Raw genomic sequence first — 20,653 nt, forward strand, 5'->3', positions numbered from 1 at the left:
AAGGAGCGATATCCGACCACATTTGCCTATTGTAACGGCCCAACAGAACTAAGGAACTAGACACTAACAGTTAAACGCAGACATAGCTGAAAAACGTTTGCCAATGTTGTCTAGTCTCCTACTCTCCTTGTATGGAGGTGCTGATAACAGACCCGAGGGGTTCATAGACCTGCTTGTGCCACCTGAGAGACCACAGAGTCAGTCCTTGGGTGACGCGTGAGGCAGGCAGGTGTGTGGTCAAGGGCCTTATATTTGTCAAGTCTTGTTAAGACTGGTGGCACTGTTGCTGGATTCTGCATTATTTTGACTCCTTGATCTCAAATATAATCAACAATGGGCATTGATCTAAATTTCTTAAAGGGTTCCTTGAAATCAGAAAACAATCCTTTTGGTGAACAAGCATCAGAAGCTCGAAACGCCTGGCTGCTCCCTCCCATTCGTCGCCTTGTTGCTGTACGTCTCATATTTCCCCTTCTTCCTGCTGATCCTCTTCCTCTTCATCCCTGGATGGAAACTGTTGTACAGGTACTTGAGGCAGAGGAGGAGATGGGGGACGACTGCACCAGATGAAGTGGAGGAGGTGCAGGAGACTGGGTCGACGGATGAAATCACTTTTTATAATCCGACATAAACTGTAAGTCTGTAACAAGGGTGGAAGGTAGGCATACCATCTTTAGTTGCAATTGCTGTTTACATCGTTGATCAGGATAGGAAAATAGTAGGTCATAATATTCTTCATCATCAGAGTCTTCTTGATATTTTACATTCAGCTCTGAAGGACTTTGCGTAGCTCCAAACAAGCTATCCTTGTCATAACCATCCTCATCATCCAAAAGATGAGCTGGTAACAGAGGTTGGACTCTACTTGGTGAAGTTAGTTAAGGTGTCAGCTTCTCCCGCTGAAATTTTGGTTGAAAAAGGTACATTCCTGTCCCAGAACTAAGGGTCGTCAACATAGTAGTCGTCACCGGAATACAAATCTTCGACAGTCGTCGACGAACGACAGTAACACACCTGTTGACAAAACTGCAGTCTGCAATGCATCCCTAGTCAACGAGGCAGTCCACGAAGAAATGGGGGGGGAATCGTTGACAAGAGATTAGTCGATGGTAAACTCATAGACGACGCAGGAAGTACTGTCGACAAAAAACTCGTCATCTGGATCTTCATTGTCAGAGCCTTCAACGACAGCTTAGAGACTTTGGTAATCTTTACCGTGGACGATAACGGGACTTGACGAGATTGGCGCCGAGATTGGCGCCAACAGTGGCGACGGTGGTCGTCGCGATGTCACCCCAATGACTGTCAATGGCGATTTTACCGTCAGAGCTGTCCATCGACAGGGCTGAGCAAGGCTTCTTAAAACCATGTTTTATCAGTCAGTCAGTCAGAAAGTCTTTATTCGATTGACATCATAAAAGACATACTATACATATTTTTAAAAGATTCATATAGAGTACAATATCTATAGCAGTACAAGATAAAAATATTAAGATCATGTAGAATATTTCATAGTAGTCAGATTATTAAAACATGATGACTAAACATAGTAAAAATTTATAAAACACACCAATCTAACCTAAAACCATAGTGATCACACTAATTTAAAAAACAACAAGATCCAAGTGGGACACATATCAAGGATTGAGTTTCCGTAATCTAAGAATCCACGCACAGCTGATAAATTTGGCAACATCTATTACAACAGGTTTAGATGTATCCGTTTTCAAAATTCTACTGGCAGCCTCTGCAGAACGGGTACTCATCAATCTGCATACGGGACGAAGCCATATACGGCGTGGAAGGTAAGTTGGACAACAAAAAAAAGTGATCCATGGATTCGATCTTATCCACACAAAAGGGGCACTTATCACTACCAAGAGGGCTCCAGCTTTTAGTGAGCCCTCGCAGTGGTAGGGCTCCCACTCTAAACTGATGTTTTATCTTCGTTGGAGGATTAGAAGGATCTGAAACTGATTTCCTGAGAGGTTTACTGACAAAAAAACGAACTCTGATGTGGGGGAGCAAATTTGAAAGGTAAATCCTGCTTCTTAGTGCCTTCTGAAGACTTTTTGTGCATCTTCTTTGGAGGTTGCTGCGGGGAATGACCTGGAGAGTCAGTCATCCAGTGGTCTTTTTTGAGGCGTCTTGGAAGAGGACCGTGAGGAATCTTCACTCTTCTCAGAAGAAACAGGGTCATCTTGGTCTTTAAGCCTCCACAGCCATAATAAAAGCCTCCCCATACGATCTTTTAAGGTTTTTGATGAAAAGGTATGACATACCTTACAGTCCTTAGGCTTATGCTCTGGATAGAGGCAACAGAGTCTTTATGGGGGATCATCGATATGCAGCCTTTTCTTCCTGCAGGTACAACAGGGCCTGAAAAGGCCTTTAGGTGTGTCTAACAGGGAAGTTAATAAGAACACCTAGGAACAGATAAAGTACCTGAGAATATGTCAAGAATAAGAAAAAACCTAAAGACAAGGTGATTCCAAGAGTTGTGAAGAAAAACTGAGCAGAGCTCAGTGAAGACTCCGTAGCACGACGTGCAGTAGAAAATCTGAGGAACTGGAGCTCCTTTCAGGAAAGTTCTAGAGGGATGTCAGCTGACTGGTTGTCTCTTAAGTTTGATCCTTTCTTAAATAAGGACTGGGATATGTTACTAAATTAAGAGGCCTTAGGCCTTTAACTTCTATTTCTATTGCAACATTGCTTTTATAAAAGCACCGGAAACTCCCATCTCGACGACGGGGAATGATTCAAGCATGTGAATCTATGAAAGTTCCAATAATGGAGTAACCCTATGTGGCGAAAGAGGCTTGGAGTACTAGACAGTTTAATATCCCTTTCAGGCACACACTTGGTCAAAGCCCGCTGGCAGCCTCGGCCTTCAGCCATTCCAGAACTTCTGAGCTGCAGTTACTATAACAGGGCTGGCACTGCACGCAGCTGATTGAGCACTGCCACAATAAAATAAGGGAAATGCTACTTACCAGTATGCATCTGTTCTTGGCATGTAGAGCTGCAGATCTACACACTATGCAAAGATTGCCATCTGGTGTTGGGCCTGGATGTTTGCGCTTGTTTTTGTCCTGGAAAGTCTTTGGAAGTCACGAGATAGGTGACTCCTCCTTAGGATCATAGTGCGCATGGGCATCGGCTCCATACTCTGATTGTTTTTTTGCCAGCAGGGAAATGATGGAGCTTTGTAAGAAACCGGAAGATGCCCTTGTATGCTGTATCTAAATAAGATAATACTGGAACAGATAAAGGAAGCCGGGGAGGCGGGTGGGCGTGTGTAGATCTGCAGCTCTACATGCCAAGAACAGATGCATACTGGTAAGTAGCATTTCCCGTTCGAGGCATATGAGCTGCAGATTACACACTATGCATAGACTGTATAGCAGTCCCCCTCTTCACACTAGCTTGTTTTGATTGCACATCTACACAATAGTGTTTTGTGAACGTGTGCGGTGTAGACCATGTTGCTGCTCTGCAGATGTCATCTAAGGGAATGTTCCCTAAAAATGCCACAGAAGCCCCTATTTTTCTTGTAGAGTGGGCTCTAGGAGGCGCAGTTAAAGTAAGTTTTGCTTTGTGGTAGCACATCTGTATGCATTTAACAATCCATCTGGCTATCCCAGACTTTGATATGGGATTGCCTTTGTGTGGTGGTGAGAAAGAAACAAAACGTTTTTAAAAAGTTGTGTTCTCTCAATGTAATAAAGCAATGCTCTTTTAACATCTGAAGTATGTAGAACTCTTTCTGCGACTGTGTGTGGTTGCGAGAAGAATACGGGCAACTCCACAGATTGATTGAGGTGGAAGGGAGAAATTACTTTAGGGAGGAATTTAGGATTAGTTCGGAGAACAAACTTATTGTGATGGATTTGTAAGAAGGGTTCCTGAATAGTTAGTGCCTGTAGCTCACAAACTCTTCTTAGAGAAGTAATGGCCACTAGGAAAGCAACCTTCCATGTTAAGAATTGTAGCTCACATTTATGTAGAGGTTCAAAGGGAGGCCCCATTAGTCATGTGAGAACGATGTTTAAATTCCATACAGGTAAGGGTGGAACTCTGGGAGGAATTATCCTTTTAAGTCCTTCCATAAAGGCTTTGATGGCAGGTACCCTGAATAGTGATAAATGTTGTCTATTTTGTAGATATGCTGCTATGGCAGCAAGGTGTAGCGAGGTGTAGCCTAATAGACGTATAAACTAAGTTGCACCTTTGTAGGTGTAGAAGGTAGCCTATGATGTGTTGGATACACACATCTAGGGGATTGATGTTATTGTTATGACAATATATCACAAATTGTTTCCACTTTGCTGCGTAGCAGGCTCTAGTGGTAGGGCATCTAGCTTCCTTATGGACGTTCATACATTCAGGAGGAAGGTTAAGGTAACTGAATTATAAGATTTCAGGAGTCAGATCGCAAGGTTGAGCTGAGCTGGGTCCGGGTGTCTGATCTCTCCACGGTTCTGGGTTAAGAGGCGTGGTGAGACATGTAATCTTTGGTGCGGAACTATGGACAGTTCCAGTAATGTGGTGTACCACGGTTGTATGGCCCAAGTTGGAGCAACTAGAATGAGAGTCAGTGAGTGTTGCCGTAGTTTGCGCACCACCAGTGGTATGAGTGGGAGTGGCAGAAAGGCATACGCAAATCTGCCTGACCAGTTCATCCCTATCGCATTGCCTTTGGCCAATGGGTGTGGGTATCTGGCGGCGAAGCTTGGGCATTTGGTGTTTTCGTGGGTGGCAAAGAGGTCTATGTGTGGTTGCCCCCATATTTGAAAGAATGGTTGAAGAACTTGTGGATGAAGTTCCCACTCGTGGATCTGTTGCGCTTGACGACTTAACAGATCGGCTATGGTGTTTTGGACTCCTGGGACATGTTGGGCTAGGAGAAAAATGTTCTGAGATATTGCCCATCTCCATATGTTCTGTGCTAGCTGAGAGAGCTGCAGAGAGTGTGTCCCTCTTTGTTTCTGTATGTAGTACATGGCTGTCATGTTGTCCGTGCGGACTAGGACAGTCTTGCCTGATATTTGTTTTTGGAATGCTTTTAAGGCTAGGAATATGGCCAGTAATTCCAGGTGATTGATGTGGAATAACTTTTGTTGAGGTGTCCACCTGCCCTGCATGGTGTGATGTAATAGGTGTGCTCCCCAGCCAGAGAGCGACGCGTCCACTGTCATGACAATTTGAGGAACTGGCTCTAGGAACGGTCGCCCTTTGGAAAGGTTTTTGGTGTTCCACCACTGCAGAGAGCGAGGAGTGCGACCGTCTACCAACACCAGATCTGTTAGCTGTCCTTGAGCCTGGTTCCATTGACGTGCTAAGCACTCTTGTATGGGACGCATCTGGAGTCTTGCATGAGGCACAATGAATATGCAAGAGGCCATCATCCCTATGAGCTGCATGAACACTCGAGCTGGGAGAGAGGGATGCGGCTGAAATTTGGTGAGGAGAGCGAGAATGCTTGCTATCCTGGCTGGACTGTGATAGGCTAGCGCTTTTGAGGCGTTTGTGGCGCCGAGGTACTGTTGCGTGTGAGGGGGGATGCAGATGAGACTTGGTGTGGTTTATTGTGAACCCCATGTCGTGGAGTAATTGGATAGTCGTGTGAGTGTGATGAACACACTGGTTGTACAAGCTGCCTTTTATGTGCCAGTCGTCGAGGTATGGGAAGAGGTGAATGTGTTGTCTTCTTAGATGGGCTGCGACTACCGCTAGGCACTTTGTGAACAGCCGTGGTGCTGGTGTGACTCCGAAAGGGAGTTCTTTGAATTGATAGTGCTGCCCGTCCACTACAAACCTGAGATATTTTCTAGGAGCTGCGTGAATGGGAATATTGAAATAGGCGTCCTTGAGATCTAAGGTAGCCAGGAAGTAGCCCTGTGAAAGCAGAGGGAGGATTTGCTGAAGTGTGAGCATGTGGAAATGGTCTGATTGTATGTATAGGTTTAGTGGCCTGAGGTCTAGAATAGGTCTCAGAGAGCCGTCTTTCTTTGGTATGAGAAAATACAGAGTAAACTCCCATGTTTTGTTGATGCAGGGGAACCAGTTCTATTGCACTTTTTTGTAGTAAGGAAATTACCTCTTGTTTCAGGAGTGTCAAATGTTCTGTTGACATTGGACGCTGTTTAGGTGGAATGTTTGGGGGGTAGAGGTAAGTTCGAGACAGTAACCTGATTGCACTATTTGTCGCACCCACCTGTCTGTGGTGATGTTGGTCCAAACAGGAAAGTACTGTTGTAGTCTTCCCCTGACCGGAGTGGAATGGTACGGGGGAAGCGGAGGCAGAGCGGGTGTTGTTAAGTCTTGTCTCTGCCCTTGTTATTGTTGCCTATGTATCCTACTCTCTGATAACCTCTGGTGAAGGTGGATTGGGTGGGAGTCTTGTAAGAGGTGGATTGGTTATCAGATGAGTAGCCCCTGGAGTTGCCATTGTAGGATGAGCGACGAAAAGAACGTCTGGGAGCTTGCAATTGCAAGGCTCCCATTGATTTGGCTGTGTCCGTGTCCTTTTTTCATCTTTTCAAGGGATGTGTCAACATTAGGCCAAAAAGGTGTTGTTGGTCGAATGGTTGGTTGAGGATAGAGCTTTGCACCTCAGGTTTAAAAACGGAAATGCGTAGCCACACATGCCTGCGGAGAAGGACACTTGTGTTTACTGCTCTAGATGCTGTATCTGCCACATCGAGAGCGCACAGGTTGGAGGTGATGGTGATAATTTTACCCTCCTGTATGAGGTCGTTGCCCTTGTTTTTGTATTTGTCCGAGAGGTGTTGTAGTAGGGACTCCAACTCATCATAGTGAACCCTATTGTATCGGGCTAACAGGGCCTGAGTGTTTGAGATGCACCAAATGTTAGCTGCCTGTGACACTGTTCTTTTGCCAGAGGCGTCCAGGAGTTTAGAGTCTTTGTCAGGCGGAGCTGCATCACCTGGTGTTTGTGAGTTAGCCCTCTTTCTAGCATTTGAGACCACCATAGAGTCTAATGGAACAGGGTAAGCTGGGTCTGTAGGGGCAGCTTTGTATTTTTTCTCAATTCTAGGATTGATGACTGTAGCCCTAACAGGGTCCTTAAATACCTCTGTAGCGTGTTTAATAACCCCTTTGAGCATGGGTAAAGTGGATGTGGACCTTTGGGTGGTGTCAAAAGTGTCCATTTAAAAATCCTCTTCGACCAGTTCTGTATGTAGGTCGACCCCGTGGTACTGGGCAGCTCGGTGTACCAGCTGATTAAAACCCATGGTGTCTTCTGGTGGGGAAGGCCTAGAGGGATAGATGTCATCTTGTGGGACATTAGGGACATCAGGCGTATTATAGTCATCCCAGGGGTCAGGGGAAGTTGGTGGACTGGGGTCCCCTAGTGGCAGGTCGTCTGCACCGTCCCCGGTGTCATCAGATGTGTCACTTTTTCCGACACCACCGACTCAGACAGCGAAGGCCCCAATTACAGCAACCAACAAGCTAGACAGGCAACCGATAGATCGACATCTGACAATCGTTTTTTAGGCAATCGCCGAGGCAACTTTCGCCCAAGATTCCAGAATCGTTACCAAAATCAATCTCTAAACTCACCTTACAGAGGTCAGTATCAGGACCCGCCCTCGAACCCACAATACAGGAACCAATACCAGGAGCAAGCTCCTCCGCAACAATACATTCAGACTCGTCAGCGCCAGTATTGGAGAACATAGACAAAATTCCTGTGTTTAATCTTTCATCCGTACCTATCGACCGTTCCACTCTATCTTTGCTCTCCAAGGGCCTTTCTTTTGTTCCATCTGTGGGCATCAACAAATTTGAACTCCTAAAAGATCTGCACACTTTGTTCCGCAAGGTTAGACTGAAAAAATACTTTGCAGATAGAAACATGAACACCGACACTGAGAATCTCTCAGGCCTTAAACCACCGTCCTCTTTCACACCTGGACTTGATATGGTCGGAACAGAAGTCAGTATTTTTGAAAAAGCTGTTCTTAATAAAGTTCAGAAGGCGATCAAATTTGTCCCTACTCCCACTCATAACATCACGAAAGAGGAAAACCTTGCATTCAAGTCCCTTAGTTCCAACAGGGACCTTACCATTTAACCCTGCGATAAGGGAGGGGGCATCGTGATCTTCGATAGTCGAAACTATAATGAGAAAATGTTAGATCTCCTTGATTCTCCAAGACACTACCGTAAGATCATGCTTAACCCAGAACCTAGAGTGAAATGCAGAATCTTACAAGCAGTGGAAGCAGCGATTGAGAGAGAAGAAATTTGTACCCTTGAAGCACAATTTCTCACCCCTATGCATACTCGCATTCCAATAATCTATGGAATTCCTAAGACACACAAGGATCAAACCAATCCTCCCCTGAGACCCATAGTTTCCACAATAGGCTCTGCAACCGAACCTCTATCCAAATACATCGACAAATTCTTGCAACCTATGGTGGAATCCTTACAATCCTATGTAAAGGATACAGGACACTTCATTTCGAAACTAGAAGGATCAGAGTACAACCCACAACAGGAAATCTTGGTCACACTGGATGTTGAATCTTTGTATTCAAACATTCCCCAGACAGAGGCATGCAGTGTTGTGACCAACATTATTGAAAAACATCCTGCTTTACACAATGCTCACTTCCTGGTCCAATGTCTCAATATAGTTCTGGAAGAAAATTTCTTTGAATACGATGGAAAATACTACCAACAGGTCCAGGGAGTCAGTATGGGGGCGGCCTGTGCCCCCGAGTGTAGCCTGCTTGTATATGGGGCATTTCGAGCAATGCAACATCTTTAATGAAATTGCCCCATTCTTCGAAAATGTGCGTCTTTGGTCCCGGTACATAGACGATATTTTCTTCATTTGGACCGGTGACCAAACAACTTTGGGAGAATACATTGAATGGATCAATTTAGCAGATGTCAACCTTAGATTCACCGCCCACACAAGTACCATCAGACTAGAATTCCTTGATGTGTGGGTTGAACATCGGGACTCTAAAATCTGCTTCTCTCTCTATACCAAACCTACCGCCAGGAATACTCTCCTTCATTTCAACAGCTATCACCCGAGAAGCCAAAAGGATGGAATACCATTCAGCCAGTTTCTACGCTTGCGTAGAAACTGCACCACTGTCGACGATTTTCTCATCCATGCAGAAACTATGAAAGAGAAGTTCATTCAAAGAGGATACCCCCGTAGAATGGTCAGGAATGCCCTTAAGAGAGCTCGCTACTATAATCGTGATGCCATGTTTTTACCCAAACCACAAAACCAACCGGACAAGCTGGTTTGTGTTACCAAACATTCTGTCATGAACGACAAACTCAGGCAAATATCAACGCGCAATGGCACCTACTCAATCTAGATCCAGAGAACGCCCATATCCCCAAACCTCTTTTTGCCTTCCGCAGAAATAAGAAACTGGGTAGTGAAAGCCAAACAACCAGAAGCCAGAAACTGGACACAAAGGTCTATCGAGGGATCGGATCCCATTAAAGGAAATCACAAGTGTGGCACGTGCCATGCCTGCGCTCACGCCATAGTCGGTGACAATATCTGCATAAATGACTACCAGGTCAATATGAAAGATATGACCAACTGCAGGACGTCCAACTGTATTTATGCCATCCAATGCCCCTGTTCCCTCACCTATGTAGGCGAAACAGCCAGAGAGGTACGAATACGCATAGGTGAACATAAATCCAATATCAGGAGGTTAAAACATGGAACACCCCTAGTCGATCACTGGGCCCAAAAGAATCATTCTGAAACTGACCTTCGCTGGACAATTCTTGAAAAGATCCGTACCCAAAGAGGAACGGACAGCAACAATACACGGAGGAAACGAGAAGTTTTCTGGATTTTTGTCCTTAAATGCAAGGAGAAGGGCTTGAACGAATCCATCCCTTGGGAAAATGCCATTGGCTAAATCTTCCCCTAACTATGTCTCTGCTTCATGAATGCCACAGTAGAAAGCGCAGATAGGCATGTGACCATTTTGGTCTCCATTCGTTTTTTATCTGCACTTCTGTGCCCATTCTATAGTTGGCTCCCTTGCCTTCTAAATCTTTTTATATCTTTCATATTACTGTTTTTGGCATCCTGGTCAGTATTTTCATTCTTTTATTTTATTTTTATTTCATCTTGAATTTATTCATATTCTTTTGACCTTTGACCAGGCCCACGACTTTCTTTCACTCTTTTTCCCACGTTTTTCCTTGCAGAAAGACTCGCCACTCATTGTCCCCTCCCCCCGCTGTATTTTGTTTAACACGCTCTGACCATGACGTGTCCACCTATTGGCCTATTTAAACAGCGCCAACTCCGCGCGTTTACTCTCCGGAATGATGTCTTCCACCTGAGCCTTTTTGCCTGGAGTCTTCTGGATCCCGCGCCTCGTACCGTTTCCTTACATAGCAGCAGTTTGACCCTCCCGAACAGCGCCTTTCTTTCGCGTTTGCTCCTCGGACAGACCCATCCTTCCTGAACCCGCTGCCTCTGCCCGGAGCATATCGAATCGATTGCTCACTTCAGTTACTTCTGGTACGTCTTATAGTTGCGACTCTTTATATAATTTTCTTTTAGCACGCTCGCAACGTTATATAAATTCTTTATATGCCATTTAAATATATATATACTTAATTTTACTTTTAGCGCTACTGCCCGGTCCATTTTCTTCGCACGGAGCTTTCCCGCGGTTTCCATTATGAAGACGCCTTCCTAGGCTCGTCCAATCCTATTTATTCAGGTAGATATAGTTTGATTTCTTTATCTGTTTTCTACTTTTTTCTTTCCCCCTTTTTCCCTTACGAATCATTCGTTTGTCCTACCACTCTATCCGATGTTATTTAATATCCGCAGGATCGACTGATTCCCCCTCGCCACACCCGGAACTCCTTTAATTAGCCTCCTGCAGTTGAGTACGGGGACATACCCTCGACCGTTAGGTAAATTCTCTATATTTTTTCTATTTTCTTTTATGTGCCACCGGCAGCTTTTCTGCAGTCTACCAGTGTCGTGCTTTCTTGAACTGAGTCGTTATTCTGCAGACACTTAAAATCGCAGTGCAGCTATTTTGTACTCTGCCAATATTCTCACATGCCTCTCATGCTCTACGTGACCCTCAGTGTTATGCATTTTTGAACAGAGATGTGACCTTACTAATACTCAAAATCTCAGCGTTTTCCACACATTTCTTTACTAGAGACTCTCTGGATTCTCTCGATTATGACCTGTTTTGACCACTTGAATCCCCCCCCCGCCCCCCCAAGACCCGCATGTCCAATCTTGTTGCTTTTTTGTTTTTTTGTATGTACTCCCTGGCAGAAGCACCCCAGCACTAGCGTTGAATGACTACCACCATAACTATCCTGTATTCATTTCGTATGTGACTACGCAGGTGAGCGTTAACGATCCTTTAAGCCCTCCTGTGAAAAAATCCTCTTTCTTCTTTCTCTTTTTCCCCTCCCCCCCCCGCCTCCTTTCTACCCCCCCCCCCCTTTATCTACTTTTCTCTTCCTGTCTGGCTACATGTCTTGGCTTATCTAGTGTATTCTCCTATTTATCCTTTACCCCTCCATGTAGGGATCAAGAGTTCCATTTATTGTCAGTGTACCGTCAACACTTACGACTAAGGATTTTGGTTCACTTATGTTTTTTTTACTTTTGGACAAGCAATGTTATCTATTTATCTATATAATATAAGCACTTCATCATTATTATGTTTTTTGATAGGTCCCAGCACGTAACTATATTCAGTCCAAGACTCTGTTTCGCCCTGAGGAAGGTGGCACCTACATTTCGGTGCTTTCACCGAAACGCGCGTCGGCGTCTACATGTGGTACACACAAGTTCCCATTCCTCAAAACTGAACATATGTCGCCTAATACGATTTTGAATGTTCATTTCATTTTGTGTACATACGGAGTCATGCTCTTCTTTTGAGCATCCTTTTTATATGTGAATGTATATTTTGAGTGCTGATTCTGTGGATTGATCCTGGTATGAATGTGTAAGTGTGTGATTCTTTGAGTACGCCTGGGACCCTGTCCAATATTTTCATTGTTATTCTGAAAATCTCTTTTGCTTTAATTATGCAATTGATTATGTATTGAATTCATTCATCTGAAACTGGTTTAATATATTCCCCCAAAAACTTTTTTTCAAAAATTAAAAAATATTATTACATTTAAATTGTGTTTTTTTGATTATGTTTTGACTTCATTGTTTGTTCCCTCCCCTTTCCTTAGTCCTAGTGTTGATCTATTCAATAACAATACGTTGTACGTTTGCAAAATTACGGGTAGAGACCCTTTCTTTGTATTCATTATGTCATCAGATGTGTCGTCATCGTCTACTGGTGTAGGAGATGGTGTAGGTGAACGAGGTGGTGGGGGAGGTGGTGGAGAAGGGACTCTAAGAGGTGATGTGGCTATGTCCCTCTTTTTAGGTGGTGGAGCTGGTGCAGGCATGTCCAGTGGTCTTTTCCTGGAACTCAGAGTCAATTGACCAGTTTTAGGGTCTTTAGCTAGAGTTTTTTGTTGAGGGTCTAGTCGAAAAAGCTGTTCTGAAGAAGGTTAGGTGTTCGGTGTCGACATCGAGGGCTTTTTCGGACCCGGCTCCGGAGCGGTTTTGGGCTTGGAGCCATGTGATTTACCAGTCTGTTTGCTTCTTCGGTGTCGATGGTTTTTTTGGCTCCAAAGAGTGTGAGTCCGAACTTTTGGGGAGTGGCTTCTTCGTCGGCTCAGAGTGTTTTTTCGGTGCCGGGGAATCACTGCTTGGTGTCTTCGGTGCTGAGGGCTTCGGGGTGGAAGTAGCGGTCGGCCCGGAGGATGGGTGCGGCTTCTTTTTCAGTGCCGATGATTGGGCTTCGGCGCCGGTGGCAGGCTTCTTTGCTGGGCCCGAGGGCGGGGCTTGGAAAGCAGTGTGTCGGTGTGCACCTGAGCCCAAAGGTGAAGGTGTGACTGAAGCCTTTTTTGCTGTAGGGAGTGGGTCGGGGTCAACGTCTCTACTTACGACCCGTTGAGCCGGAGTCACTTCTTCGACATCGGAGTCATCAGCTTCAGAGGCGCTGATGAGGCCTTCTTCGACTCGCTCCTCTGGCACATCAACGCCCTCTTCGAAGATGTCGTCGGGGATCAAAGTCGACAAGCGAGCCATGGTCCTTCAAGCTCGTCGATCCCAGATGGTCTTCTTGGAGCGGAAAGAGGCACAAGCTGGACAGTCTCTAGCCTCGTGCTCCGGAGAGAGGCAGAGGTTACACACCACATGCAGATTGTTGTGGGGAAACTTCAACCCACATCGGGGACACTTTTTGAAAGGCGTCCTTTCCATGAGCCACATGCCAAGGTTCAGGTCGGCCCGAAGGCCTTCTTCGACAACCGGAATCGAAGACTTGAATTCACGGCAGGGTCATTTCTGTGATTTTAAATTTACTGTAGTTAAGAGGCAGTGCGAGCAGCGCTGCCATTATTTGCCACATAAACCTACTAGAGAGCCTTCCACAAATGGCAGCAGCACTAGCAGGATGTTACGTCCCGCAGTGGCTAAAATAAGACTATTACACAACCTGATTCGGCTGATGTCTCGGTAGTAGCCACTGGGCACTACCTCCATGTGACGTCAATCAGAGCCGTGGCAGGAATCTCCTATTGATAGATTGTAGCAGCCAGCTGGTACTAACTCAGCCAGATGAGCCACCAAGCCTGCGTTAGCAGCGTGCGCACACCACAGCACGTTGCCAGCCACTCCAGCTTTAGTTTAGCAGTAGGCCACGTGAACGGCTTAACAGCTGAAGTGCTATGCCTATAATGCGTGACAGTGCAGTGATGCAGAGCACCACACCAAATCGAGTTAGTCTAAAGCCTGATGGGCGGTACTTGGCAGGACTGCAAATGGTTCTATGACACATCTCACCAGATCCCAAGACTTGGAACCAGCTCCCAATCGACATCAGAAGCGCTCCCTCCCTGAACCTCTTCAGGAAGACACTCAAGACCTGGCTCTTCGACTGAACAGAGCTGCTTAACACCCCACCCCCTCCCCCCCGAAACCCTCACAGGTGAGTAGTGCACTTACAATTCCCCTGATTGATTGAGCACATGGTCACTAGTAACAGAGGTGGGGTTAGGCTGCTGTAATTGTTCATGACAAAGTTGGAGGTTTAAAATGTCTTACCATTGTAGCGTTGCTTGTATTCCACCACTGTATTTGCTTTTGTACCTTGTCTGGGGAGTACAAAGGGGGATGCAAGAAGCCATCATGCACACAATCGTTCCCAGCATCCTCAATGTCAGGTGGTGACCTTTCTAGTAAAGGCAAACTTGGACCACTGTTGCTCAGACTCTTTGGTACTAGGAAAGTCTGAGTTTAAGATTGACCCCAGGAAATTATTTTCTCGTTCCAGCTTTTGAGAAGATTTCTCATAATTGACGTAGAACCCCACTTTGTGAAGTGTTCTTATTACTGTGTTTATGTTTCCTTTACATTACATGAAAGTCGGACTTCACAAGCCAATCATGCAGACAGGAGTATACAGTATTACCATTATTCTTAGGTGCGCTGCCACAATGACTAGACATTTCGTAAACTCTCTTGGCGACTATTTTATTCCAAATGGTAACATCTTAATTTGATAGTGTACCTTCTCCACTATGAATCAGAAGAATGTTCGGTGTAACCTGTTCTCAAACCCACACTGAAGGTAAGAGAGAAAAAAATAAGTGCAAAAAGAAAAAACACACGAGCTACTCACTGTTGACATGCCAGCATCCATCTTAGCTAACAGCAAAACACAATTCATGGGTAAACAACTGACCAGGATAGTACAAAAAAGAGGAAAGTGCAAGAACTGGGAGCCTAAGGAATGTAATGGAAATCCTAGAGGTGCTAGTAGTCTGTGCTTTTTAAAATCCTGTGAAATAGTTTGGCAGAAAGTACAAAATATAAGTGGGTGAAATATGTTCAAGGGCGCCTGCAGAAAATGAAGCTTTGTTGACCGTCAAAGTGCCACAACTGCTCTATTGCCACTGCCTTGCTCGTCACAGAAAAAAAAGATGCCAGCTCTCCCCTCAACTTTGTTTAAATTGTTTTATTGTGTCGCTGAAGATATCAAAAAACAATTCCTGACTTGGGGTCAACATCCCCTCAACTTTAACCACAACACAGACCCCACACACAGTAAAGCAGAAATAATTTCAGGTCTACCTTTCACTTTATCCATTACAGTCTCTACTACAACAGGAAAGAAAATGCTGGTCTCAAGCTCCAATCTAACCTATATAAAGCACAAAACACCTTCACTAAGCTAACCAACTATTCCTATCCTTATTTGCTCTACATGATCATGCACCAAACCTCCGCATTTACAGTGGCTTTAGACCACTCACTTCAGTTTCCTTCATGAAAGTCAGTTTTTCCTTCAACAGTTCGGATGGCTTTTTAATATGGGGCACTGTAGACTTAACTTTCCTACTCAATCAGCTCACAATACCGAATCTCAATTGAACAAAGCCTTGTGCTTAAATAACTATCAGCCAAAACAATGCTTCCACACTATCAGTCTATTGTTAGGCAAAACATGCATACTGGTTATTAGTCACTGAGAATGAACTTCTAATATCAATTTAGACAAAAAAAGAAAAACCAGACTAGTATTCCAAAATGGAGTCGATGAACCACTGGCATCTCATTTCAACTAACTAGCATTTTTGGACTATACGTTAACATATCTAAAAAACGTTCCCAAAAAACCTCAATCATACGTCATACTCTCAACCACTTGGATGTTCAAGGTCCTCAACTGATTCAGACAATTTCTTAGGAACCTCTCTAAGGGCACTTCTGAAACAAATATCAGACAAAAAGAAATAAAAAGAGGGGCATTGTGGGCTTACAGTAAAAGTATTCAGGCTCTGGCCAAACCACTTGATGGCAGTATATTACATAACATGTGAATCTAAAAGATAATTTATGCTTCAAAACTGGAGATTGTGTTCTACTGCATGGGCCAGGGCAGACTATAAACACTGAAGAGAAGCAATGATCAGGATAGTAAGATTAGTTTCAGTAAATGAGAACTGTGAACAGCACAGGATTCTTTTAATGTAGGACACCAGAAAACACTTTCTAGTCTGCTCCACATGATTCAAAAAGAACTGTGGAGGATTCACTAAGGGTGCTTAGAAGAACACGATTCATTTCTGCAGGGAGTCTAGGAAAATGGTAGTTTGTAAACAGAGGCCATGTGGGTGGCTAACGGCAAGTGAGCAAGGAGAGAACGTCCGATTATCAGCCAAGCTCACCTTCGCAAATCTGAATGTCAAAACGTAACCAGTGACTGGAATAAAGTAGTGGGTTTGGACGAGCGTGAACTTTTTTGTGACCTTTCTTTCAAAGACCTCTGTGAGAAAATGAGGGCTGGAAATGAGGTGGAACAGTAGAGGTATTTAGATTGAGTCTATGCTTCATCATATATGTTATCTATACAGGACTGGCACCCAATAATAATCCAGACACCTAGAGTAACGCTGTACAATTCTTGATGATTGCTAGCATTCAGGGTTAAAATGGTAGATGACATTCTTCGATTGAATGTCCTGAATAGAATTATGAGATAAGAGTTGAAATAACAGACTAACAGATTGAAGCTATATAAAATAATTCCAGATACTACATCTCTTGTTCCAGCATACCAGTTTCAGGATGGACAAGGAATTCAGAAAAACTAAGGCATGGGTAACCGTTGGGCACACAATGCCGATAATCCCAATGTTGTGAATAGGATGTATGCTTTTCTTACCACTTACATACAAGAAATATGCTGGTCATTCTCACGTCGCGCAGAGAATATATGCCCATAGTGCCCACATATGGCATTCCTCCCTTTCCCATGACCAGGATTATAAACTTTTCTGGATGACGGCAAGCACCAAATATATGCCTATTGAGCATGGATTATAGGCCCGGCAAGTTCATTTCATGCACAAAAGTTGAGCGCACACAAAATATATGGGACACTTAATCACAATGGGCATTTCCATGCATGATCAGAGATTTATGATGCATGCCGTCTGCTCAATTCCCACACAGAAATTGCTGGTCATAATCATATTGTGCGCGAGATAGAACTGACATACCCACACCATACAAGAGAAATGCTAGTGCACTGGATGTTTCCGATTCTGCATAATAGGAATGGTCATTGAAATCAAAAGCCCGTCTGCCTCCCCGGTTGCTTTATCTCATGCATTTGAGAGACATGATACTGCAAAAAAAAAAAAAAAAAAAGAAAAAAAAGACTGCAAGGCAACTGCCAGTACCAAGCATCATGGGTAATGGAAGCTTCCTTGAAGGCACAGGTGTTTTTTTTCCACAATTTTACTATGTAAGCTGATCAGGCTGCAATTATCCACAAAGGGTAAGCAGATTTTTAACATTATGTACATCATATGCTGCAATGCAGTAATAAAACAGTCTCCTCTGACATTCCAACAATCGAAATTTTGGAAAACTTACATTAGATATGCTTCAGAAGGGTGCTGCTCAATGTTTTGACATAAGGACAATGTCATCTTGTTTTTATTATTCTATGGACAAATATTTAATATTAAGCATTCTGGAGTCAAAGTATACAGCAGAAAATGTTCTAACATCACTGACTATCAATGAAAAATAAACTATGCAGAATTAGGTTTTCATTGGTGCTTTTCTTCTCTGATCAGTGGGTGATCCTCAAAAGTGTATTTAGAAGCTGTGTGGGTTTGATTAAGTTACAGCCAGAATGGATACTATGAGTTTGATAGAGGCAAGAAAAAATGTGTTTAGACTGGACAGGGTGGCAAGTTACACCAGGGGGTGAAAAAAACAGGACTATTTTGATTCACGTCTAGTTGGCAGAGGAGCTCTTTGTACTGACTTTTTAAAAACAAACATATCTGGAAGCCTTTAGTTATTGTCCCTGGATTGTTCAACTCCAAAAACGCAGATGACCAAGTCCCATGGGATTGTTGTCAGTGTTCATCTGGTTGTCTATCTTTGCACCTATGGCACCTAGACTGATTTTGATACTGAAAGGGTGGCGCCCAAGTTTTACTTCCAGTTCCCAATGCCAACCATGTGGAAAACAAACCTGATTATCATTTCGCATCAGGACTGAAACAAGATACCAAGTCTCCATCCTCAAATGCACACCACCATAGGCTCTAGCTAATCAGCACAGTCTGTTCCACCAGGTCACACAGTATCTGTTCCATCAGATCACAGAGTACATGTTACCCTGGTCAGTCTTTCACTTAGACTGCCCATTCACAGAAGGCCTGCAACACAGGCTATTAACAGCAATCAATACCTGTTCTCCAGCAGGGACCAGGTACACTGCACTCAGTCCACCAATGGTGGCCATCTACCCTCCCTTTATCCACAAGCAATAGTTACCCCTCTGCCCCCCACACCCTAATCACTTCCCATTTTTTACTCCACCATCGAAAAGCAGCAACTCACCCTGGCAAGATTTGCCAGCTTGGCAGTGGGTCATGTGATTGAGGACATTCTTCATGGTGCGACAGTGTGGGAGGTTGCACTGCCGCACCTCCCCATTGGCCTGCTCGCGTCGCTGACACTTGTGTGCATGAAGCAGGAGCACAAGCTGCTGCTGGATAAGTTTGCGCTTCTCTGGGTCGGCAGTAGGTGCTCCGGAGCCCATGCCTGGAGGGGCAGCAGAAACCATGCCAGCCTGCTGGACCTGAGGAGACTGCTGTTGGGCCTGCAGAATGGAGAAAGAAGATTATAAACAAGCAGTTTTGATACACTATCAGTTCCTCATTCCAAGCACGCTAGAAGATAGAGTCAATAAAAGGAAACAAGTAACTTAAAGTATGGAATCCCTGGCTGAGTGGTGCTGTAGCTATCACTTTAGAGTGCCCCTGATGATATCCCTTGCAGCAACACCTGCTGGAGGCAGTTAGAGTCCTGCTGTGAAAACCTGAATCTGGGAGAAAAGTCAGGATTCCATTTGCAGCAGCACCTGCTGGTTAGCTCTGAACCGGGTGCTGAAGTAAAACCCCATGGGGAGGAAGAGCCCAGTGCTGCTCCAGACTTAGATTTTAGCACAGGTGGGGTGGGTGGGGGGGGGGGTTAGATACAAACATTAACATAACACTCAGCATTGTACTCACCATGGTCGCCAGACCTGTTCCAGGGACGTTTTTCTTGTCCATGTTGAACTGCGGTAAGCTGTTCTGCAAGCCAGACTTGCTCTGCATCTGTGGCCCCAGTGAACCTGGTCCCATCTGTGGCCCTGATGCCTGACTGTACTGAGAGCCATAGGGGTTGGGAGCATTGACCATTGCCATCTGAAACAAACAGTAATGAAGGCTCAGACAGATCTAGGGAGGGTAGGCACAGATGCCTTCTAAAAATAAAAAAAAACTTAAGGCAGAAAGGCTTCACAGACAAAGCGCCATAATAGCTCAGTATTCGGGGGAAGGCTAAGGAGGCAACCCCAACAGTTTTGCTGATGCACCTCCAGAAGCCTGCTGCCATTTTCCAGGACTCCGACAAATCTCTGCCAATGCTCCACAGTTCTTACTAACCATCTTATTACAGAAGATTCAACGTCACGCAATCCAGCTTTTCCCACTTAATTCCCTATCCTGTGCAAATCAATGTAATGTTACAATCACACATTTGTAACTGCCCTTTAGAAGCAAGAAAGCATTAACTGCTATGATTCTGTAAAAACTAGTTAAAACTGTCATTAAACAGAAAGCCTACACAGTCACTCTTCCCAAGACTAGTAAAGAAAAAAAAATAAGTTTCCTCAGGAATGTAATCGACGAGAGATCACAGTTATTTCTGCCACATACCAAACAAACTGGACTGGCAGCCGGAGATTGGGTACTGTAGAACCATGGAGTTTGACATTAGAGTGCAACTGTGTGAGTTACTACCAAGACAGTGGCAGAGGGATGGTCATGCAAAGCCCCAAATTACTATATAATAAAGAGGGATGGAGGGTTCTGAGGTACTGAGCAGGAGATGGCTCCATTAGGCGTTATGCTAAAGGTGGGTGGGCCTCTTAGAATTGTCCGGGTGGGGTGCCCCAATGTTCTGTGCTGGAAGACAGGGGTGCAAATTGAAAATGTCTGATAATTAACTCACAGAATTTAAAATTATGTTGAGAAAGAGGAAAGGGTAAAGGGAATATGTGAAAAGGGCAATGCTAAGATGAAAGTATGTCTTTAAGGGAAAAAAAGGGCTAGGGGAGGAAATAAAGAGGGATATGTGAGTCTCTCCCCGTAAATGAAAAAACAGGAGCAGTAAGTACAATGGTTAAAGTGTAAAAATTAACAAGGTTTACATTAACGCAAATTAAAGGTGATAGGAGGGCATTTCCATATATAGTAAAGAAGAAATCTCAAGATTTACCTACTAACTCTTAAAGCAAACAGATAAATGCAAAATTAATTTTAAAAAATGAATTGCCACTCGAGTACAGCAAAAGGAACCAATGCCACTACAGGCATAGGCGCAGACACTGTGCGGTAGAAATTGACCACTGAAAAGTTAGTAAGGGACCCAGGTGGACTCCAGGTACAGCAGTTCCGTAAGCACTGGGCCTGGGTTGCAAACTGATTAGGAGGC

At 44.4% G+C, this 20,653-nt stretch overlaps 1 protein-coding gene across 7 annotated transcripts in view; it reads right to left on the reverse strand.

Moving 5' to 3' along the window:
• EP300 (EP300 lysine acetyltransferase) overlaps positions 1-20,653 on the reverse strand; it is a 520,888-nt gene that overhangs the window by 431,345 nt on the left and 68,890 nt on the right. For all 7 annotated transcript variants that reach the window (XM_085601052.1, XM_085601051.1, XM_085601048.1 and 4 more), the window contains exons 3-4: positions 19,186-19,362; positions 18,512-18,773 (exon numbers count right to left, since the gene is read on the reverse strand). In XM_085601052.1, coding sequence (XP_085457178.1) covers positions 18,512-18,773; positions 19,186-19,362 — 439 coding nt within the window. The remainder of the gene's footprint in view (positions 1-18,511; positions 18,774-19,185; positions 19,363-20,653) is intronic.

Source organism: Triturus cristatus, chromosome 4_2 (genome assembly GCF_964204655.1).
Source record: "Triturus cristatus chromosome 4_2, aTriCri1.1, whole genome shotgun sequence".
NCBI classification, from domain to species: domain Eukaryota; kingdom Metazoa; phylum Chordata; class Amphibia; order Caudata; family Salamandridae; genus Triturus; species Triturus cristatus.